The 25,246-nt window shown below is 46.8% G+C and overlaps 1 protein-coding gene across 11 annotated transcripts in view; it reads right to left on the bottom strand.

Annotated features, from left to right (window-relative positions):
* ANK3 (ankyrin 3) overlaps nt 1-25,246 on the bottom strand; it is a 716,972-nt gene that overhangs the window by 224,489 nt on the left and 467,237 nt on the right. For all 11 annotated transcript variants that reach the window (XM_088450469.1, XM_088450461.1, XM_088450460.1 and 8 more), the window contains 2 exons: nt 16,540-16,638; nt 13,346-13,444 (listed from right to left, as the gene is read on the bottom strand). In XM_088450469.1, the coding sequence (XP_088306595.1) occupies nt 13,346-13,444; nt 16,540-16,638 (198 nt within the window). The remainder of the gene's footprint in view (nt 1-13,345; nt 13,445-16,539; nt 16,639-25,246) is intronic.

Consider the following 25,246-nt stretch of genomic DNA (forward strand, 5'->3'; position numbering starts at 1 on the left):
ACTCCTCAGAAAGACACAAAAAATACTTGAAAACACAGGAAAGTTAAAAATCTTTGAAGACATAAGATGTTTTTGAAGATTAAAAGAACAAGGTACACAACTACCAGATGGTCTCTCAAACTTCAATTGGGACTAAATAATTGGAAAAAATGGTCAACTTGTCATAGAAAGGTTGGTCACCAGGAAGTCATTGACTCTTCTTTTTCCGAGACTTTTTCGAACCACTAGAAGTAGAAGACTTAAGTTGCAAAGTGTCTTTCACGGGAACTACCGAAATTATTTTTTCATCGTACTCAGGATTGTAGTCAGAATCTGTATTATAATTCATCATCCTTATGCCTCCTTGAGTCTTATCCTTCGGGACAGGTTGTTCTTGTACCAGATCTATTTGAGAAAGACTCAAAGAAATGTATCTGAGCTTAATACCCCAGAACTTGAGGCTTTGTTGAGATGAGTATTCCCAAGAGAACTGTCAGGATAAGTTGGACCAAATTCTTTAATGACTGCCGCAGAAAGGGCTACTAAATCTGACAGCATCGGATCCTTTGGATCATAAATAGGCTCAACCCAGTCCCAGGCTTTACATCGGAAAGATGAAATGATAAATTTTACTACATTAGTAGGCTTGATTTCAGACCATGGCGAGGATTTCATAATAGCTATGAAATGATCCACCAAGGCATAATACTGCGTTATATCTCCATTAAAAAGAATGGGCATAGAAACATCAGATGGATCCTGAGGGATACCTATAGATATAGTGGTAGCGTCATTTTGTGAACTTCTTAACTGATGGGGCACTGAAACGTTTTACTTTGACACAACACCAGAAGACTCTTCCTTGAGTAAAGAACCGGAGATCCTTTCTTGGTGCAAGAAATTTGAGATCTTTCCCTGGGATACGGATTTTTAAACTCCTTCTTGGCATGTTAGACTTGGGACTCCCTCCTGAGGAGTAACACTGGTAGCCTCCTGCTTAGGTATGACACTAGAACCCCCATCTTGGGGAGTAACACTTGTAAACCCTTGTTCTTGGGGTACAAGACTTGAGACTCCCTCCTGGGGTAAGACACTTGCACTCTCCTTCGGAAATGTAATACTCGAAATCCCTCCATGGGGAATAGCACTAGGAATCCTATCTTGGAGTATAATACTTGAAACCCCCTTTTGGGGTAAAACACTTGGAAGTCCCTTTTGGGGAATAACACTGGAAACCCCATCCTGAGGTGAGACACTTGAAGTCCCGTCCTGGGAAAAGACACTAGGAACCCTCTCTCGGGGTAAGAAGCTTGAAACCCGCTCCTGGGGTAAAGAACTTGAAACAAGGATTTTCTCTTGGGACGTAACACTTGAAATCCCCTCCCGGGGTATAACACTGGGAACCCCATCCTGGGGTAGGATACTTGAAATCCCTTTCTGAGGAACAACACTTGAAATGAAGACCCTCTCTTGGGGCGTAAGACTTGAAACGAAGGCCTCCCCTTGAGGCGTGAAACTCGAAGCGAAGGCCCCCTCCTGGGGCGTGAAACTCGAAGCGAAGGCCCCCTCCTGGGGCATGAAACTCGAAGCGAAGGCCCCCTCCTGGGGTGTGAAACTTGAAACAAAAGTCTTCTCCAAGGGTACAACACTTATAACCTCTTCCTGGGGTAAAAGACTTGAAATTAACGCCTCTCCTGGGGCACAAAACTTGTAACATTCTCCTGTGGTGAGAGACTTAAGGCCCCTTCCTTGAGTACAGAACTTGACACTCCCTGTTGGAGTATGGGACCTAAAACCCCCTTCTGGGGAAGCAGACTCGGCTTTTTCTTTCGGGGTATGGAACATGAAACCCCCTTTTGGGATGTGAGAACAGAGACTTCCTCCTGGGGTGAGTGACTCAAAACCTCCTCTTGAGGTTTGAAACTTGAGACCCTTTCTTGGGGCGTAACACTGGAAACGATGGCCCTCTCCTGGGGCACGAAACTTGTAACCCCCTCTTGGGGTACGAGACTTGAAACCCCCTGCTGGAGTGCAAGACTTGAGACCCCCTGCCCTGCTGGAGTGCGAGACTTGAGACCCCCTGCTGGAGTGCGAGACTTGAGACCCCCTGCTGGAGTGCGAGACTTGAGACCCCCTGCTGGAGTGCGAGACTTGAGACCCCCTGCTGGAGTGCGAGACTTGAGACCCCCTGCTGGGGTGCGAGACTTGAGACCCCCTCCTGGGGTGCGAGACTTGAAACACTCACTTGGGGTAAGGAAGTTGGGACCCCTCCTGGGGCTACTGACTGGAGTCCCATGTTGGGAAAAACAGAATCTGGGCTGGGACTGGAACAGGTAGAATCCGGGCTGGGGCCAGAACAGGCAGAATCCAGGCTGGGACCAGTAGAAATGGAATGAGTAGTGTCCCTGACTTTAGAAGGTTGAAATATCCTCCCAATATTTCTTAGATGAGGGTTGAAGCATCTTGTAACAGGGCCCCAATCAAAAACTTGAACTTTCTTTTGCTTAATGGACATCACCTCCTTATCTGTAACTGAAGAAATGGAAATCACTGATGAATGATGGGGAGAACTGAAAGCGCAGATGTTGGGAGTCACAGACTTGCCACCACTTCTCAGTGGGCGCAGAGTACAGTCCTTAAGAAAGTGATCATCATAACCGCAATATAAACACAGATGCAGTTCCCGGCGTCGCTGACGTTCAACCTCAGTAAGTTTAGGGCGTAGGAAACTTTGATGCTTTACTGTAGTTTGCTTGGAAGGGCTGTTAGTCAAGTCAGGAGTAACACTAGAAAGCTTGGGAATAACTCGAAAAATTTTGGGACGGAGATTTTGTAGTGTTCTAAAAGCCAGTAGAAACTCTTGAAAGGTTCAGGGTCAGGAATATCAGAAAATTGGGGAACCAGAGGACACTTGAGAGGTTCACTAGTATACACGGAAATATTTTCATCAGTAGAGGTAATTGGAACTTCAGAACGAAGCTGTGCAGAATTCATTGGTGGAACTTGTGGTGTGTCTGGGGACAAAGCAGCTAGAACCGAATGAAAAACCATCATTTGACTAGAGAGTTCTTGCAGCTGCTGTCTGACGGATTGCAGAGCTGTCTCCAGTGCAGTCACACGAAAAAGTAAATCCTGAAAACCTGCTTCACCCTGGAACCCGGCGGCTTGCATATTTTTGGGCTGTTCAAAACTGTCACGATCCGATGCAAATGTTCCTCTGTGGAGGACGGTAAGCCAGGGGGTTCGGGTGACCTGGGAAGTGACTGGACATAAGTCTCCTAGTTGCGGCCGAACACAGGTTTGGTTAGACCTGCCCAGAGGCGCGGAGTCTAACTCACTTGGTGGTTTTCTCCAGTGACCCCTCCAATTGGGATTTGGTTTTCCTCTGCACCAAGTTAGCAGGTCGCGGCCCTCTGGACAGGTACCTGGGAATGGCAGAAGACCGGAAACTATATTTAACGAAGCAAATGCTAGAGCACAGGAGGTAAACTGGATGCTTAGATATTGAAACACTGTTTAGGGATCCTAATCACAGGCTAGCATAGGAATACTGGAAAGTGTACTGAGAATCACTAAAAAATCCAAGTGCTGATTGCACAGAAAAACAGAGGCATATATTAGGAATTGCTAAATATGTTTAGAGCAAGAGACAAGACACAGAGCAAAGAACACCAACATGCACTGTAAAGCTATAAATGTAGGTGCTGACTGCACAAACAAGACACAGAGAGAAGTGGACACAGGCACATGTAGTAATCCCAGTCGCAGGCTAGCTTGGAAACACAGAAAAATGTACAGGAACTGCAACAGATTCTGGAGCTGAAAAACACAGTAAAACACAGAGGGAATGCAGGAATAAACTGGGGAAGCTAGTAATGCTAGTACTGGACAAAGGCAATTACTAGGAGAGTGCTGGAGGTCCAGCTGTGATCTAATTAGTACTAGCAGGTAATCTGACACCTCAGTGACACAGGGTAATAGCCACAGGGAAGCTGCAATAGAATTAGCAGCACATATACAAAGACACACAGGGAAGGGACATGAAACACTGAAGTACTGTGAGAAAGCTAAAGTCTCAGAGTAAGGGTTAGCATGGAAGCTAATACAGGAAACTGGAAAACTGTGAGTAGGCTGAAGCAACACGCTCAAGGATTTAGCACAGAGCAACAGTGGGAGTAACACAGGCACTTGGAATAACGAAGTTGAACAGCATCTTCCTGAAGTTCTGGGGGCGGATTTATACCCAGGGGTAGCAGATTATTGAAGCACAGCGTCAGCTGAATGAGATCATGCTACCATTGGTTAGGAGGACTGTCACATGAGAGGAACTGTCATGGCGGCGCCCATGATGGGAACTCCAATCCTCAAAACACACAGCCGACCATGGAAGTCCGCAAAAGCACCTAAAATAGAATATTCAGCATCTCACCCCTCACTGCACCAGGCGTCTGACCACAAGGAAGTCAGGGGAAGCCGGCACGGAGGTAAGAGATAGCCGATCCTAGGCTGAACCCTGACACGGCCCCTTTTACCTTACGACCATGCGGCCGCAACGACCGACTCTGAATGAGGTCCCCAGTCTCTTTAACTGCTATAGATGGTAGTCGAATCATTGGTGGGAGAATGACTCATCGCACCCAACCTTTGAAGCTCAAAGTTGGGGTGCTTCATGTGGAAACCATGTCCTTCCTTGTCATTCCTAAAGCCTCTCATGAAATGATTTTGGGCCTCCCATGGCTTCAAAGACATAACCCTCGTATCGATTGGCCGTCCTTGCAAATTGTCTCCTGGAGCCAATTTTCTGTTTTCAGAACTGTCTTCCTCAAATTGTTCCTATCCGAAATTCCTGTGTGAAATCTCTAGAAAGTCTTCCTGAGACCTATCAGGACTTCTCCGACGTCTTCAGTAAACAAGGAGCTGACACTTTCCCTCCACATCGTGAATGGGACTGTCCTATTAACTTGGTGCCTGGGAAAACTCCGCTGCATGGACGAGTCTATCCCCTCTTGTTACCAGAGACCCAATCCATGTCCAAGTATATTACAGAGAACATGGAGAAAGGATTTATCCATCCCTCCAGCTCGCCTGCATCGACTATCGTGGACTCAATGACATTACCATCAAGAATCGTTATCCACTCCCACTCATTACAGAACTGTTCGATAGAGTGAAGGGTGCTTCTGTGTTTACCAAACTTGACCTAAGGGAAGGAAATGAATGGAAGACTGCGTTCAACACCAGGGACAGGCACTATGAATATCTAGTGATGCCCTTCGGCCTCAGCAATACCCCGGCAGTCTTCCAACATTTTGTTAATGAGATCTTCCGAGACCTTTTGTACAAGTCAGTCATAGTTTACTTGGATGATATTTTAATCTTCTCCCAAGACCATCAGACGCATCGATCCCAAGTCAAGGAAGTTTTGCTTTGCTTAAGAAAAAACCTGCTTTTCTGTAAATTAGAGAAATGCACCTTCGAGACCTCAACCATTCCCTTCCTAGGATATATTATCTCTGGAACCGGTCTACAAATGGATCCACAGAAGTTGCAAGCCGTTCTCGACTGGTCTTTGCCTACCACCTTGAAATTCATTCAGCGGTTCTTGGGATTCGCTTACTACTACGGCAAGTTCATCAAGGGCTTCTCTTCGATGGTGGCTCCTATTACAGTTCTCACCCGAAAAGGTGCTAACCCCGGTGTATGGACTCCTGAGGCTATTTCGGTTTTCCACCAGCTGAAGCAACCTTTCATCTCAGCGCCAGTTTTGAAACAGCCTGATGTGATCCGTCCCTTCATCCTTAAAGTAGATGCCTCTATGGAGGGGGTGGGAGCTGTTCTCTCGCAACGATCCGATGATGGCAAGTTACACCCCTGCTGCTTCTTTTCTCAAAGATTCCTACCTGCAGAGAGGAATTAACTCATTGGGGACCAAGAACTCCTGGCGATTAAGCTGGCGCTAGAGGAATGGCGCTATTTGCTAGAAGGAGCCTCGTACCCCATTTCAGTCTTCACAGACCATAAGAATCTGCTTTACCTACAGACAGCCCGGTGTCTAAACTCCAGACAGGCCAGATGGGCGCTGTTTTTCTCCCGTTTTGATTTCAAACTCTCCTACCGTCCAGGTCCTCAGAATACTAAGGCCGATGCCTTATCTCGCTCCCTGGATTCTGAACAAGAGAACATGTTCGGAACCTCCTCCTCCAATTCTGGATCCCACATCCTTTGCCTCTACCAGGCTTACCTCTGATCCTCCACAGGGAAAGACCTTCGTGGCTCCGGATCTTCGTAAGAAGCTACTTCATTGGGCTCACGCTTCCCGATTTTCTGGACATACAGGGGTAGAGAAGACTGTCAAGTTCATTCAATGCTCTTATTGGTAGCCTACGTTAAAAACCGATGTCAAAGTTTTTGGTGCTTCCTGCGTCAAGTGTGCTCAACACAAAATTTCTAGAAGAACATCGCCTGGTCTTTTGCATCCATTGACTGTCCCTCGACAGCCCTGGTCCCATTTATCCATGGACTTTATTACGGACTTGCCTCCATTACAGGGCCACAATACCATATGGGTAGTCGTCGACAGGTTCTCTAAACTGTCTCATTTTGTGCCTTTAACAGGTCTGCCTTCAGCGTCCCAGCTTGCACAGCTCTTCATTAAGGAGATTTTCTGTTTGCACGGCCTACCTCAAGATATCTGCAAAGGAATTAAATTAAACCATCTAAATTCCAACTCTCTCTTGGTCCTGGTGTCTCTGCATCTCAACCCAGTTCGGGTTCACCCCTTCCAATACCTCGAGCTGTGACACCGCCCAAGTCAGGATGCGAGACACCCATGTCAGCGCTGCCCGACTTCGGGTTCCTCCTTGGCGGTTTATGTAAGCCACCGTGGTGGCGTTGTCCGAATGTAGCTGCACGGGTTTTCTGTGGAGAACATGTTTTACTTGCTGGAGAGCATTGAATACCGGGCGAAGTTCCAAGATGTTTATTGGAAGCACAGATTCTGCCGGGGTCCACCTGCCCTGGAACAAGTGTGGACCCATCACTGCTCCCCAGCCTCGGAAACTGGCGTCCGTCATCAGAAGGACCCAGTTTGCCACCCAAAAGGGACGTCCCCTGTTCAGGTGAGTCATCCGCAACCACCAGGCCACAGACAGAGGTACCTCCAGAGAAAGCACCATGGTCTGTGTCATTATCCGATGGGGCAACCCATTCCATCTGGAGAGGATCAACTGCTGCAGAGGTCTGGAGTGAAACTGGGCATATTCCACCATGTCAAACAGTGACACCATGGAGCCCAGTAACCTCATCGCTGAGTGAATAGACACTCAGCGCTGAAGGCAACTGCGTACCCTTGCCTGTAATGCAGAGATCTTTTCCTCCGTCACAAAGATCCTCTGTTGTTGAGGATCCAGCAGGGCCCCGAGATGGAGGATCCTCTGTGAGGGAATCAGGGTGGATTTCTTCCAGTTTATTAAACAGCCGTGATTCTGCAACACAGAGATGGTCAGTTACAGATGGAGCTGGAGAACCTCTGGAGACCCTGCTAACAACAGAAGGTCATCCAGATAAGGCAACAAGCGGACCCCTGCATCCGCAGGTGGTCTGCCATTACCGCCATGACTTTGGTAAAGACTCGAGGTGCTGTCGCCAGACCAAAGGGCAGTGCCTGGAACTGAAACTGTTGGTCGAGTACTGCAAACCTGAGGAATTGCTGGTGTGTTATGATAATGGGGACATGCAGGTAGACGTCCTGAATGTCCAATGACACCATGAAATCCCCAGGCTCCATCGCCAGTATAATGGAACGGAGGGTCTCCATCCTGAACAGAGGAACCCTCAAAGACTTGTTGAGGGATTTGAGGTTGAGGATGGGTCGGTAAGACCCACTGGGTTTCTGCACCAGAAAAAGACTGTAATAAAAACCCATGCCCCTCTGGGAGAATGGAACAGGCACTATAACTCCAGCCTGGAGCATAGAGTGCAACACTTTCTGTAGTTCCAGGGCTTTGTTCTGATCTGATGGAAGGCCTGTGGTGAAAAACCTGCTGGGAGGGCCTGCGCCGGAATTAGAGGGCAACCACCGAGAGACCACCTGGTGTACCCAAGTGTTAGTGGTAGTCAGGTACCAGCACTGGGTGAACCGAAGCAGGTGGTCTCCCACTCTGGGATGCCCCAAAGGGAGGCCCGTCCCGTCAGGCAGGAGGCTTATCGTCCGACTTGGGGGCAGGGCGTCTTGTACTCCAAGCCTGTTTCTTTGGCTTGGCAGACTTCTTGGCCCCGGACTGTCTTGGAAAGGACTGCACTTTGGACTTACCCTGGGCCCCATAGGGCCGAAAGGATGAAGTACCAGACCCTGATGGGAGTGTAGCCAATGGCAGACATGCAGACTTAGCTGCTACCAGAGTGGCCACAATTTTGTCCAGATCAGGGCCAAACAAGCATTAAAAGGCAAGCATTATAATCCCTTTTTGGAGTCTGCGTCCGCCTTCCAAGAGCGCAACCATAGGGTGCGGCGAGCAGCTACTGCTGCCGAGGAGATTCTGGAAGTGAGGAGACCTATATCCAAGGCTGCCTCATTAATGTACGTGGCAGAGTCTCTGAGATTTCCCACTACCTCCGCTTGCTCAGCAGAAGAGTCAGTGTCCAGAGACGTCTCCAAACTATCAGCCCAGCGCTCCATGGCTCTGGCCACCCAGCACATCACCAAAGCCGGTCTGGACGCCCCTCCAGCAAGGGAATAAATGGATTTTAGGCATATTTTCATCTTACGATCTGTAGCATCCATTACGGAGGACATGGAGGGCATGGGCAATGTAGCACTCCTCACTAGACGTGTGACATGAGAATCCACCTGAGAAGGAGTTTCCCACTTTTAAAAATTATCCGCAAAAGGGTATGCAAAGGCCAAGCGTTTTTGAGGCTGGAACCATTTACCGGGATTTTTCCACGCCTCCTCTAAATGATCCACCAACTGACCAGATAGAGGAAATACAGTGGCATCATCCTTAATATCCTTAAAGAAGGCATATTTGGATTTGGCCACGGGGGGATCCTCATCCTCAATAACAAAGGCCGCACGGACTGCCCGTATAAGGCCAGGTATATATACTTTAGACTTTGACTTAGTACGAAGGGGCTTTTGGACCGAAAAGTAAAAAATCTCACCATCATCAGACGAGATTTCATCCTCATCAAACTGAACCGTCGGAGACACTAAAGGCCAATTAGGAGGCCGTAATGAGGACTCCCCCTGTAAAACGTCCGTCAGGTGCTGTACCGTATTGGACAATGAATTCACCCACGCAGGCTCCTGTGAGACCTGGGGGGAGGTGAAAGCGGGAGACACTGGGTACCATCAACTGCCTGGGGAACCCCTGCATGGGTGATGACACAACCGAGTGCTGTGATAACCCCATCTGGGGAAATGCAGGGGGCGTCGCCAGCTGACCCGCAAGGGTTGTAAGTGCTTTAGCAAAACAAGCCAAGGGCGGTTCCTGCACAGGCGCAGTGACAGAAATCAGGCTTGATATCAGATAACATGCCCTACACAATCCCTCAGTGTTCCCATCACCCTCCGCTAATGGTACATTACATGTGGTACACTTTAGCAGAAGTCACGTTCACTCTCAGACGTGTGACTCCCCTCACAGAAAATACGTTCACTGTGAGGTAATACACACCCTGCAACATCGTACTGCAAGGGCTTTAGCAGAGGAAGAACAGGGATAGTAAAATGGCTGACAGCCAGAAGTGAAAGGCAGACAGCACTAGCAATAAGTCACATAAAATGCAGAAATAAATCCCTGCACTACCAGCACTATGATCAACTACACAGACACAGAGCCTGGTAGGAAACAGTGCTGCATATGCTGACCTTAATCAGAGGAGAGGTATGCGGAGGACCCGGACCACGATGCCACCTGTATACAGCGTTCAGCAGTGTTTGCAAACTTCAGAAAATGGGCGCCGAGGAGCTGAGGAGCGATGACACAGACCGCTATGGAGAGGCACTGTGCAGCGGGGGAGGCATGTGAGAGAGGGAAGGCGCGCTCCCCTGGCATGCAATTAACCCCTGGAACGCTGGAGCTTTACCGCTCACCTACAGCCCGCTGTTTCTGGTGGTCTAGTGGAAGCGCAGGTTAATACCAGGCTCCACACACAGCCTGTCCCCAGGGAGCCCCCTGCCTGAGGACCTAGGACTGTGTATCGGCGGGGACCCTCCGCGGGACCCCGCCGCTTACCTGACCCCTTGAATCCGGCCACAGTACGGGTAATCCGGGGTCACCGCTAGCTGTGACCCCAGACACCCACCAGCATCCCCGGATCAGTACCGACGTTCTGGTCTGGCAGGGTGAAGGAGCGACAGCATAGACGTCAGTAGTGACCGTTTATGCTGTGCAGCTCATGTTGTGCAGCCACAGCTGCCTTGAAAAGAACTTCAGGGGCCATTACAGCCCCCCTCTGTAAATGGTGATCCGACTCCGAGCCAGGCACCAATGAAACTGGTTTGCCTTGGCTCGGGGGCGGGGTATAGGAGAGGGACCCCAGTGCATCCTGGGAGGCTGAAAACTTTAACTCTGTGGTGCCCGATGTCTCCGTCATCGCCTATGCCCCAAGGTATCATGTGGATACCCTATGAACCGTGAAGTAGAAAAAGCAACTTTACCTGATCCCCGCTCCTGACGACGACCGCCACTGTCCACTCCTCCGGGCCCGCTCTCGCTCTGCACTATGGAATTGGAGAGACATCATGACGTTTCTCCCATCACCCTCTGCAGGGGGGAGCCGGAAGGCGGAGCTCATGAGTGAGCTCCAGCCGGCTCCCTCCATGGACGCAGCAGCCAATGAGAGCCTGTCTCACCCTCATTGGCTGGCTTCTATAACAAACAGACAGCTGCCGCTGGCGGCTGTCTGTTTGTTACTGTGTAGGGCAGACCGCTCTCACTGCGGTTTGCCCTACACTTGTGGGGCCCGAGGGACTAGCGGGGCTAGTTCAAGCCCCTGGGTAGTCCACCCATTGGCTGCTGGTGGCACTGACGGACGACGCCCCCCCTTTGGCCGGCACCCCTGGCGAGTGCCATTCTGGCCAATGGGTAGATACGCCCCTGCTAAATGGCATCACATCAACCATTTGGTGCCAGCATTATCTGCTCAGCATTTGGTGCTGAGCAGAGGATTGAAAAATGGATAAGAAACAGATTGGATAGGACCCGCTACTGTCGGAATATCCAGCATAATTCCTTATAGAAAGTATTACTCAAGTAAATGGCAATGTACAGCTTCTAACATGTTTCTGCTGTTTTATGCTTTATACCCAAGAAAAATATTACTAGCTTGTTTTAGTCATTATTATTAGAAACAATGGCTGAATGAAGCGGAGTATACTCTTGCTCTCTCATTACCTATTCTGGCCATGTAACAATGCAGTTTGCACAACTGTACAGAAGATACATAGGTACAAGGCCAGAACTCGTCTGCATAAGTTGCCATTTCAAGCACAGCTGCCTGAATCTTGTGTTCCTCACAGATTTGTCATTTTCCATCTACACTGTACACACAACAATCAGGGCTTTGTTGCACATGTAACCGCCTTTTAGAGTGGCGTGGAATATAATGCTCAATGAAAGCAGAATATTTTTGGATTAGAGAGCAAACGAAAACAAATGCAAAGCAATGTAGAAGAAGGCGGCGGGGGAAATCACAAGGCATTTATAAATGTCCTGTTATATGAATGAATATAAATGCGGCCTACAGAATAGCTGTTGGGGGTCTCCCACACTGACACCAGGCTGCATGATCATCTTTCTTCCTTTAAAAAAGAAAATTGGTGAAAAGACAAAATGTCTGTTCTGTACAATTTCTGACAATGTCAGGCTTTTCTTTCCATCTATTCCAAGCACCGTGTTCTCTGATATTCTTATTTTAAGGGATGTTGTAGAGCTAAATATTTCTACATTAAACAATATTAATTAATACGCTAACATTTCTTTGTGGATGTTATTATCTTGACATAACCAATTACAGTGTATAGTCAGACATACAATGTAGCAGTTATGTACTGATTTGTGATGTTACTACACATACCATACACTATTAAAGAGGGGTTACTGTTGGCAATTCATTTATTTTCATAGGGAGTATATCGCACAGGGGTGCTGAGAGGGAGAGGAGCAGGTACTACTTACCCAGGCCAGGACCGGGTGGAGGGGCCTGGGTGTGCGACCGCCCCCACTTGTCTGCCCGCTACCACTGGCCGCATCTGTACAGCGGCGCAGTAGTAGGGAAGGTTACCAACTATGCAATGGATGACCATCAATGGTTTCACCATCCCTGTTCTCTGACTGACTAGCCCTTGGGCCATTTAGAACCTGGGGGTAGGGCTTCGCGGGTGTCCCGGCACCTTGGGAAAAAAATTTAAATAAACATTCGGTTATGCTGTGCCATCGATGGAGGGAAACCATCTGGTTCTCCCCCATCGATGGTAAAAGTATTTAACATCGGCCATAAACCATTGATGATCATGAATCATTGATGGTCGATAGCCATCACTTCGCAGTAGCTGATTGGGAAATGAGAGAGCCAAGACTGCTGCTGCAGTGTGCTGCTGAAGCTGCGCAGTAGTGGACAGAGAGGAGGGCACAGGTGGGGGGCGATCACACTGTTCCCGCAACCCCCTTTATTGAGCCCGCATATTACTTTCTCACGTTTTTTGGGGGGACGGGATGTGGTCACGCCCCCTAGGTTTCCCCCCCTCCCCTTTTGATGGCCCTAATTTCACATATATTTTGTTATTGCTTCTGTAGCTTTTGTTACTGTTTTGACTGTGACCATCCTAATGAAAAGGCTGAGTACAGAGAGGTTCCAGCTCAAACAGTCCCTTTTCAAAATGCTTAAGTTCTTGCTTGCTGAGATAATGAGTAGGGTGTATGAAATTTCACATAGAGGTGTGTTTGGCACCTGTTTCATGGGAACCTAACATCACTATCTTGTGCTGTTGCTGGGCACTGTTCCTTCCACTATCTACAGTAACCCTCAGCGTGACTATCTGCTGGCCCATTTTGACAAGCAGCCCTGTCTACAAATCAGTAAGTGGACAGATCCCAATTTCACACTGCTCCAGGACACTTATATGTGAACATTGCAATACTCTGATTGGCTGTACTAGTCCCACCCACTTCAACACTGAGAACATTCTGGATCAGCAGGAGGTGAAGATCGAGTACAGTAAGACGTTCAGACCTTAGTTAAATACACCCTAAAGAAAAATACAATTGGTTTAACCCGAAGTGAAATGTTCCTAAACATTGCTGATTTTTTTTATATTCTATTGAGTATTAAAGTCAAATATACAATTTTTGTTGGTTGTTACCTGGGATTGTGCATTGACATTTCCGCCATTTGTTACCAAAACTTTAACCACTTCTGCTTGTCCAGCCAAAGATGCTATATGTAGCGCTGTGTTTCCTTTCTGCAAAACAAAAAGGCAATAAATAAATCCATTATTATATAAGTCTTGTATTACTCTACTCACAAAAGTATCCTTCTCAATAACAGAAAAAAACAAAAACAAGTAATTACTGTACTGGTATGAAGAAAAGGGTGGCTTGTAAAGACCATTCAATTCATATCATCAGGGCTATGGAAGGAGAATTTCCCCATAAGTCACCTACACAAAGCAGAGGCAGCTATTTTTTTAGACTGAATTCCTGAGATTGCATCTTATGAACATTGAAGCTAATATATATATATAACATTTTATAAACTTGGATATTCCCGTTGATGGGGCCTGGGTGTAGTTCCATACTGCTCTCTTTTACTGGGCTTATTTCATTCACCATCTTTAAATGGTACTGGAGGAGGGGCATGATTTGGATGACCAATAAGAAACCGTTATGTCCTCTCGCCTCCCCCGCCCCCTCAGACCTGGTTTTCAGGCAGGCTGTGATAAGAACCAGTGAACCTTGGGAAAAACAATGGCTATCTCAGGGGCTCCTGCTAGATGATTTATCAAGTGAGTATATATATATATATATATATAGGATGTGCAGGCTCGGATAGGTTCGAGTTTGCACGTGGAGTTCGGATTTTTCCCTCCAATTTCTGAGTTCCGTTTATTTTGGAGGGAAAAATCCGAACTCCACGTGCAAACTCGAACCTATCCGAGCCTGCACATCCCTAACATATATATATATATATATATATATATATATATATATACACACACACATATATACACATACACAGGTTGAGTATCCCATATCCAAATATTCTGAAATACGGAATATTCCGAAATACAAAATTTTTTTTTTGCATGACTGAGATAATGAAACCTTTGATTGTTGATGGTTCAGTGTACACAAACTTTGTCTAAGGTACAAATTATAAAAAAATAATGTATAAAATTACCTACAGGCTGTGTGTATAAGGTGTATATGAAACATAACTGAATTTCATGTATGTACACAAACTTTGTTTGAGCCACAAAATTATTGAAAATATTGTATAAAATTACCTGCAGGCTGTGTGTATAAAGTGTATATAATACATAAATGCATTCTGTGTGTATATTTGGGTCCCATTCCCAAGTTATTTCATTATTAAATGCAAATATTCCAAAATACGGAATATTCCGTCATCCAAAATACCCCTGGTCCCAAGCATTTTGGATATGGGAGACTCAACCTGTATGTATGTATGTATGTATGTATTAGGACGAAACGCGTTGGAACTGGTTCTCCTGCAACTCCAACAAAGTGGACTCTTTTTCTGCTTAAGACTTACCAAAGATAAGCATCTTTTATTTATTTTATTCCTGTTAATAATCTGTCTGTTCGTTTTTACATGTGTTTGGAAAATAAAAAATTATTTACGGAGGTCCATCTCCTTTTTATGGTTTGAGGCTGGATACCCCCGATGTATGAAGTAGAGGGTGATCTCTGGTAACTTACAAAACAGGAAGAAGCTTATCTTTATATGCACTACAATTTGCTGGATCTGGTACACAGAAATATTTATTTGTTATCCACTCTAAATGGCTGAAGAAATTACTACACCATAATATGTGTATGGGCTTGGTTGGAGCCTTTTCATTTAAGGTCCATTTAAGAGGGTACCTGTCCTTGGATTGACATCCGGAATCTATTGGCAGTGTTTGTTTCCTGACCATAGGAGGTTGACCTGGACATCAGATAAGCTTTATTGAAAGATATTGTTTGGTACGCACATTACCTATTTTGAGCACTACTTGGCGTTCTTTAAATACTACACTATTAGGCGCACGTTTTCTTATTTTTCAGCACCCTTGTTTTCCCATTGCCATACGGATTATTAGAAGATTGCAGCCACCTGTTATCATCAGGAGTGTTCTTTTCGCATTTCACGAGTATCACAAAGAATTAATTGGTGACTATTTTGTCATAAGACTATCTACAGAAGGAATCTAAAATTTGTGCGCCAGTATTTCTATATATATATATATATATATATATATATATATATACATATATATATATATATATATATATATACATATATATATACACACATACATACACACATACACATACACAGGTTGAGTTTCCCATATCCAAATATTCCGAAATACGGAATATTTTTAGCATGACTGAGATAGTGTAACCTTTGCTTTTTGATGGCTCAATGTACACAAACCTTGTTTAAGGCACAAAATTATAAAAAATAAAGTGTGAAATGACCTATAGGCTGTGTGTTTAAGGTGTATATGAAACATAAATGAATTTCAAGTATGTACACAAACTTTGTTTGACCCACAAAATTATTGGAAACATTGAATAAAATTACCTGCAGGCTGTGTGAATAAGGTGTATATAATATATCAATGCATTCCGTGTTTAGATTTGAAACCTATTGCTAAGAAATTTCATTATGGTATGCAATTATTCCAAAATACGGAATATTCCGATACCCAAAATACCCCTGGTCCCAAGCATCTTGGATATGGGAGACTCAGCCTGCATGTACGCGTGTATATATAATATATATATAATATATATATATATATATATATATATATATACACACACATACTAGGTGCAGTAGTCATAATACTGTAAGCATATACTACTATACTACTAGCTATTCAAAAAATATATCCAATATCCAATTGGGAACAAGGAAAAGCTCTGGGTTAAACCTTGGGAGCTATTCAATTACTCTGCATTTTTCCAGTGTGGTAAACCCTGGGGTAACACGTGGAAAAACATAGATTACGCATAAAATGCTGGAACCTATGGATTTTCCTGCACGTTAAATCAAAGTGGGCGCATTTTAACGCTAACTTTACTTCTCAGCTCCTGAGGCTGTGAGGAAAAGTGCACCCTCTGGGGCTAAATAAGCAGGGTACTGGCAACTAACTGAATCGGTCAGTGTGGACATTAGCCGCCGGGTAAACCTTGTGGCTAAATTAATATGCCCCTAAGTCACGGTAAATATTTCCAATGGACTGGTGGAATTTGCAGGGCGCGAAAGAAGAAATGCAATGCAGAAACCTCTGTTCTGTATATAGTATATAAGTCAGACACAAACCTTTGTTGACGCATCCACGTCAGCCCCTCGCTGGATGAGTTCCGAGACTATTTCTACATGTCCTTCCTTGGATGCAAGGTGAAGCGCGTTCAACCCATTCTACAAATAAGAAATACATCATGAGCATTTAAAATACACACAATTACCAATAAAGAATATATTACAGCCAGAAAAAAGCACCGTCCTGCACATTTAGCATCTGTGATCTTAACCCATCAATTGATTGAGGTTAATGATTTTGTAACATTCACTAATTTGTTAAAGCATCCCGATGCCCATTCATATATAGGGTGTTTTCATTTACGTTTAAAGAAGTTTTCTATTGTAGTTATCATTGAGAAATTGCAAATCATTCATCATACAGTAAGTTCATTGTATAAATCACTATATCTAATTACATTATCCAAATATGTTAATGCTTTATAAACATTAGGAAGTAGCTTGAATATTTAAAAGAAAAACAAACAAATAAAAATATCTATAGGGGTGAATTAAGTGAGGAGGGGTCCCGTGTGCAGGCCTCTGACTCTTGATGCATGAACCGTGTAGACTCTAGCACTGTGCATGTGCAGACTGTCGGGAATAAAGCGCAGGCACCATTTTCCCAGTGATTTCTGCGGCACCAACAAACAGGTAAATAGCATCTATGGGTGCGGGGTGTGCTGTGTGGGCCAGCCGGACCTAGAGGCCCCCGTGCACCACACACCCTGCACCCATTATAGATACGCCCATCAGCTACAAACCGAATCTCCATATATGTGTATATACAGGAATGGAGCTCATCTGAATCAGCTGAATCAAAACAACATATCGGCCACATCACTCAGTGTGTAAGGCCAATATGCGCGCTCCCGTGGACGCTTGCGGCTTCGTCCGGCCAGTCGTGCTGCACGTCCTACTGGGAGATATCGCAAGCGCCCCCGTTGCAGGTAATAAAGGACCGAACGTGGTATCGTTCTGTCCTTCATTACCTCATTTCTGATGTGTACCCATGATCGGGTATGTCGGGAGGTCCAGCATATTGTCTGGGTACACATTGCTCATTATGTACCCAGCTTTACTATCAAATTAAGTTAATATATTTAAACAAACAATGATATACTCAAATCAAATGGTCCCTATTATTTTTCAGCTGTGTTCAGGCATTGAGCGATAATCGTTCATGTCCATATACTGAATGATAGTTGTTCAGAATGATCGTTCATCGGCCAAGTCTGAATGCTTAACGTTTACTATATGGCCACTTAAATTATATAGATTATAATTATACAGATGTGTCCTCATACACTATTGCCACAATCACCCCCAAATAGCCCCTCTCAGCACACCAGTCCTGTGTGACTCGGCTTGCGCTGAGCATCTTGTGTATTTTAATCACAAAAATTAAACAATTGGATGTGACAAAACCAGTTAACGAGACTACACCAGTGGCGGGTCCAGGGGTGGTGCGGCAGCGCAGTCCAGATTTCAAATAGGGGAACCACATCTACTACCATTCAAACGCTGCCAAACGTCGCCAGCCAGGACTCACTGGCAGTTGGTGTGGTTCCCCTATTTGAAATTTGGACTGTGCTGCAGCCCCACCTCTGGAGCCACCTCTAGACTACACAAGTGCTTAAAGTGGTCCTAGAGGTGGTGGAACTCACCCCCACCTCGACGCAGGGGTGTATCTATAATGGATTCAGGGTGTGCGGAGTCCAGAGGGGCCCCGCACCGCACACCCTGCACCCATACTGTCACTTACCTCTCCGGAGTCCCACGTCGGCGTGGGGGTCGGGCGCTGTAAAATGACTGGAAAATGGGCGCGGCAGCCATTTTCCCGTCGTTTGCGCATGCCTAGTACAGGTCCTGTGTATACATTATAGACTCTGGGCACACTCTAGTGCCCAGAGTCTATAACTCCGGTGCTGGCCGCGCACAGCTCAGTGCGCTGCCGGCCGCCGGGCAGAGAGGAGGGGGCCCGTGTAGGACACTGCACACGGTCCCCTCCCCTCTAGAAACGCCCCTGCCTCAGCGCCTATTGAAAAAAAGTGACAGCGTTCACATACGACTCAAAAGAAAGAGGCGTGGTCACACAATAGTATTCCCAATTCAAATTACACCACACAGTAGCACAATCTTGATTCACCCCTACACCACATAGTAGTGTCCCTTATTCATGGCACACAGCAGTGCCCTTTTACACAATGCCCACATTTGTGTAGCTTATACACATTGCCCACAGTAGTAGTGCCCCTTATACAATGCCCACAGCAGTAGTGCCCCTGATGCAGTGTCCCCAGTAGTGATAGTTCCCCTTATGCAGTGCCCACAGTAGTGGTAGTGCCCCTTATGCAGTACCCTCAGTAGTGTTAGTGCCCCTTATGCAGTGCCCTCAGTAGTGGTAGTGCCCCTTATGCAGTGCTCTCACTAGTGGTAGTGCCCCTTATGCAGTGCCCTCAGTAGTGGTAGTGCCCCTTATGCAGTGCCCTCACTAGTGGTGTCCCATATGCAGTGTCCCCAGTAGTGATAGTTCCCCTTATGCAGTGCCCTCAGTAGTGGTAGTGCCCCTTATGCAGTGCCCTCAGTAGTGGTAGTGCCCCTTATGCAGTGCCCCCAGTAGTGGTAGTGCCCCTTATGCAGTACCCTCAGTAGTGGTAGTGCCCCTTATGCAGTGCCCTCAGTAGTGGTAGTGCCCCTTATGCAGTGCCCTCAGTAGTGGTGTCCCATATGCAGTGTCCCCAGTAGTGGTAGTGCCCCTTATGCAGTGCCCTCAGTAGTGGTAGTGCCCCTTATGCAGTGCCCCCAGTAGTGGTAGTGCCCCTTATGCAGTACCCTCAGTAGTGGTAGTGCCCCTTATGCAGTGCCCTCAGTAGTGGTAGTGCCCCTTATGCAGTGCCCTCAGTAGTGGTGTCCCTTATGCAGTGCCCCCAGTAGTGGTAGTGTCCCTTATGCAGTGCCCACAGTGGTAATATCACTTATTCAGTGACCCCAGTAGTGGTGCTCCTTATGCAGTGCCCCCCAGTAGTGGTGCCCCTTATTCAGTGCCCCCGGTAGTAGTGCCCTTTATGCAGAGCCAACAGTAGTGGTAGTGCCCCTAATGCAGTGACTCCCGGAGTGGTGCCCCTTATGCGGTGCCCCCAGTAGTAATGCCCCCAGTAGTAATGCCCCCTATAGTAGTGCTTACAATAGTAATACCTTCTCTAGTAATGCCCCTTGTGTAAGGTCCTCAGTAGTAATGCCCCCTATAGTAGTGCTTACAATAGTAATACCTTCTCTAGTAATGCCCCTTGTGTAAGGTCCTCAGTAGTAGTGCCCCCTATAGCCGCTTACTAAAAAAAAAAAAACTTACCCTAAGCCCTGCTCCTGCGTGCCTCTGGTCCGCCTGGCTGCTCCGAATCCTCTGAACTATGGGAGACACGTCAAGTGAGCTCCAGCCTCTGGCTGGTGCTGCGGGGAGAGAGTCAGGCGCCCGCTGGTAACAAAATCTCAGCAGGCACCCGGCAAATGGAACCACTCTCCGGCACCGGGCTAAGGTGGGTCCGAGGAGGCGGAACTGGTTCCATCTCCAAATAGAAGTGACGGAACCCCTGGGCTACACTGATTAAATTGATATGCAACACTTGTACATCTGTGTGCGAATGAGTCTGACTCTGTATATGAAGCGCTAGGATACAGAAGCTGCGGCTTTTTCTCATGCCAAGTGCTGTAGTGCTAGGAAGTGGACAGGATGCGGGAGATGTGGGTTCTTTTCCGGGGGTGCGGGAGCCTCTCCAACAATTCAGGAGCCTCACAACACTTACGAGAGGGTAGGCAAGTATGGGCTTGGTGTATGAGGACACATCTGTATTAGGCAACATTTCTAAAATCACATGTAGACAATGCAGAGTATATTCATTTAAGATATTATTGAATCGCATGTTTTTTATCAGTAGAGCAATAAGTGGGCTTTGCGTAAGCCGCGCTCTGCTGTGCTTTATTCATACAGTTACTATAGTGGGATGACATAGGGAGATTATTACAACAGTTTGTAGATCTGTGTATTTCTGCCACTTAGCCTGCTTCTATCCAGATAGTCAATACTGGGTGGCATGTTGCAAACACACGCAGACTGAAACCAAGATATATGCAATGGAGAGAGACGTAACATTTGAGAGTGGTGAGGGGCAAATATTGTGAGGTTGAGGATAGTGATGACTGGTAAGTATGCTAGGTAATATCTTTTATTGTGAATGCTCCACTGATACTGATTTATGCTTTGCTTAGGCCTATAGTATATGGGGCCTGATTCAGCAAGCAACGCAAAGGAGAGAACGCAAAAACCCGTCCGCTGCGAGAATATGCTAATCAATGCACACCCACGGAGACAGCAGCACAAGATGCAGACGCCCAGCCCCATATTAAGCCGCCCATCTCCCTTTACTCACAACCTGATCAGTATGCAAGATAGCGTATACATCGGTAACATCGAGAACCAATCTACCACATTTGCATAATAGTGGTTGACCAGACCTCGCGCAGGATCTTGGCAACTTCCTGTGTGCACGGAGTTTCATCACTGCGTCCGTCGCCGCACTGGCTTAACTATGGATGCCCCTAAAACGGCGTCCCAATGCACAGGCATGCCTGTGTTCAACCGACCATCCCCCGTCACTACCCACAAACAGCACTTCCTGTCAATCAATATCGGAAGGGGTCTGCGTGCATGCTGCGTGTAGTCTGCGTACGCATACCCGACCACACTGGCTAGTTCGCGCACGTGCAGTGTGATGCATATGCAGTACAAAAACATCGGCCAAGTGCGTGCGTTCTATCCTTTGCGTTGGTTGCTGAACTTGGCCCCTTGTGTATCTGTTTGTGTGCGCGTGTGTAAAACTTTTCCATAAGCAACCTGAGGAGTAGTTTCTGCCGTATTACAGTAGTTTTAGAAGCTTTACTGAAGTTTAAAACCAAATGCATGTGTTGCAATTGAAATCTTTAACATTGGAGAATGTGCTACTGTTGCAAGCATACACATATCTAAAGATAGTTGGCAAATTCATATGGTTGTAATTGTGGCTTTTTCAATGAGCGATAATTGTAGCCAGCACTGCATCACACCTAATACGTGTGCAGGAAATGATCAGCTGAACACTTGGACCAAACTACCAGTTGCTCACCAGATAGTGTAGGAGCTGTATAGTGCTCTATAGGGTGCTTTCTAAGGGGAGTTGTGTGTGTGTGTGGGTTTCTTTATGTATTTGCATAATTCTATAGCACATTTTCTGTTAGTTACGCAAATGCATACCTCCCAACAGTCGCGATTTTGGTGGGGCAATTCTGATTCGCAGACCTCTAAAGGTGCAGAGTTTTAAATAAAAGCTGAGTAAATAGCGGCATGGTTTGGGAAGATCAGGCCGGGGATTGAACAGACCAGGGTGAGGCTATTTTCAATTGAGTATTTTTGTTGAAAAACAATAGGAAAACAATTTATAAAACACGCAAAGCAAGAAATTGAGAAAGAAAAATAAGAGAGCACAACAATGCATCTACAAATATTATATAGAATATAGTACCGATAAATGAAAAAGAACAAAATATAAGCAACCAATACAAAGCAAAGTATAAACATATGCAAATGCAATAAATAAAACAGTAGACGGGGGACACCCAGGGAAAACTAAAGAGTAGAAGGCTCCAGGTCTAGAGTAAAGTGGGAGGTTTGCCAGAGAGACCAGAGCTTATCAAGCTTAGTGCGGTATTTGGGCTTGGTACACAAAGCATTAATGGGAAATAGTGACGTTTACCAAACCAAACAGCAAAAGAAAGTGCCTACAAAAAGCCAACCAACCCTGAGCAATAAAGACATAACGTTGTAAATAAAGTTAAAAGAATCAGAGAGGCTCAAGCCTAAAACACAAAATGCAGATCCCAGTTTCACCAACAAAACGTACCAGTGCAGACCAAAACTCAGACACACGTGGACTAGATCACATGCCAGAAATCAGTGTCAGGAATGTTAGTTTAGGGCAGGAAGCAAAGGTCAGCCACCCCAGCTTAACAAGACACATCGGAATACAGTAGACGCTATGCAAATTACAAATTTGAATCTGCTGAATTTGGGCATAAGCCAAAGCCACACGAAGAGAACCAAGTACAACCACCAATCATCATCCATCAAGTGGCCCCAATCCTCCTCCCACCGCTACCTAAGAGACTGTAGGCCTTCACTCCCCCTAAGGAGGAAAAATCTAAGATATATGATTTATAGAGGCAAGGATATGGAGCAAGTTATGGACAGGCGATTAAGAGATAACTGGTACGGTGCCTCCCCACTGAGCACAGAGAGCATGTCATAGCAAGTATCTAAAAAATATATTGTTCGGAAGACCGAAATCCTCCCAAAGCTGAGAAAAGGAACAGAGCACTCCATCCTTGTACGGTGGGGCTTACTTTTACCCTATTGTGTGTGTTTCATTGTTGGGAAGTACAGTATGCTCGGATTTACACAAATTTCTCAAATGTTGCAGGACAATTGCAAAGTCTATTCTAGTGACTTACAAAACAAAGAAACATTTTTTTTTTAATCATTATTATTTGTTTTTAAATGTATGCCAAATAATTATCTAGTGTTTCCGCTAGGCTTCTATCACGGGGAGCCGCACTCTGCCCCTTTTTAAAAAATCCAAAAAATGTGCCCCTCTCCTGCGCCCTTCTGTCCTCCTGGTGACCTTTTACAGGATCGCTGCGCTGACAGGCTGCTGTGCTGTCTCTGCTCACTGTGACTGCCAGCTCTTCTCAGGCTGCTTCGCTTCCCCTACGCGGGTATTAGTATCGGCAATAGGACGCTGCCGGATCTGGTGAGAGACCGAAGGGCTGGGTGTGCCTCTCCGGTCAATGCAAACCCAGCCCTCCTGTCTGTCTGAAGTTTTAAAAGGAGATGCCAGCGAAGACCCCTTTGGTGGCCATGTTAACAGCAGCTCCGCAGTGGCATGCGCAGTTTGGGTAAATCTGCTCCTTCCTTGCAGCTTCAGTGCTTCACCCTCCGGACCAGCTTCATCTTTCTTGGGCTTTGTAAATTGTAAGTTAAAATGGTTATTAGTGCTGTGGACGAGGGCCTGATTCAGACCCGGTCGCAAGCACTGAGCGCTCGCAACCGGGTTGAAGGTGGCCCACAGCGCATGCGCACAACGGATCTGGCTCCGACGTGCGCATGTGCGAGACCCGGCTAGCGTTGGGCACTCCGTCGCTCCAGGTCTCGCACCAAAGGGGGCGAGCTGGCGATGTTGAGTGACAGCTCGCCCCGTTTGGTGGGCGGGCCGGGGGGGGTGGCTGCCCAAACAGAGGCATTCCCATGAGAACGCCTGCCGTTTGGGGGCGGCCCCACTGACATCACAAGTGATGTCAGTGGACAGCTTCCGGCTCTGTTAGAGCCGAAAGCTCTCTGGGGCTTGCAATTAACGAGACCCTACCACAAGGGTCTCGTCGCAAGCCCGATGGTCCTGACCATCGCGACCATCTTCATGGCCGCTCTCTTTAGCTGTGGGTGGTAACCCACAGCTATGTGAGCGGCCAAGAGGCCACTCCAAAAAAAAAAAAACTCTGTCAGAGCGAGCGGCTCTGTATCAGGCCCTGAGTGAACTCTGTAGGTTTAGAGTACAATTTAGTGCTGGCAGAATGAGCTCTATTTCTATTATATAAAATGCCTTGTGCCCCCTTAGCTTTAATCTGGCAGCACTATGTACTATATAAAATGCCTTGTGCCCCCTTAGCTTTAATCTGGCAGCACTATCTACTATATAAAATGCCTTGTGCCCCCTTTAGCTTTAATTTGAAAGCATTATCTACTCTATACTATGGAATGGATATGGGATGCCCGGTGTTCAGAATCCCGACGCCGGCATCCCAACAGGGTTAGAATACCGACACTTGACCTGTGTCTGACTCTAACATTCCTTCCTAGTGCCTAAACCTAACTTCCCCATCCCCCTTAGTGCCTAACCTTAACCCTCCCCCCCAGTGCCTAACCCTAACCCTCCCTTCAGTGCCTAACCTTAACCCCAAAGCTAACCCTCCCCCCAACCCCATTACTTACCTTTGGGATTCCGGCGGTGTTTGGCATTCGGGATTCCGGCGTGTTTGGCTCTGGCCGCGAGCAAAACAGGGCTCACGGGCCAGCAGCCAATAGAAGGCAGACGCGATGAGCCAATCGCAGCTCGCCGCATCATAGCCCCGCCCACTTGTGGCATCTTGTATTAAACGCCGCTGAGTGGGAAACATCAGTCCGGCAGCGTAGTAGGAGGAGTGAAGAGCATCGCGGCAACAGTTCTGGTGGCCGTGGAAGAGGCCAGAAGACGCCGTGAATAACAGTGAAGATAGGAGGTGCCGACTGGACTTGGAGAAGATTAGGCGGTGCCGCTGGCCAGGACGGGCAAGCGGCAGAAGAATGTGGCTGAGGACTGGAGAAGTGCTGCAGTGGTGGGAAGCAAAAGAACTGACAAAGCTCCCCACTGCAGCCTCTCCCAACATACCGATAGGCGGCCTTGGGCCACCGGTATTAACCCCTCCCTAGAACACCAGGGTTGTCGGGCACTAGGCCCGTGGGGACACTGTCGGGCACTAAGCCTGAGGGCAAATAGATGGGCACAAGGCCCGGGCGCAGTATCGGGCATTAGGGATCAATTGCCCCAACTAGGTGCAAGTGACCTGGGTACTGGGCCCAGGTCACTAAAGGAGTAAATAGGCGGGC

The sequence above is a fragment of the Taudactylus pleione genome, unplaced genomic scaffold, assembly GCF_031769625.1.
Source record: "Taudactylus pleione unplaced genomic scaffold, aTauple2 ptg000518l, whole genome shotgun sequence".
NCBI lineage: Eukaryota > Metazoa > Chordata > Amphibia > Anura > Myobatrachidae > Taudactylus > Taudactylus pleione.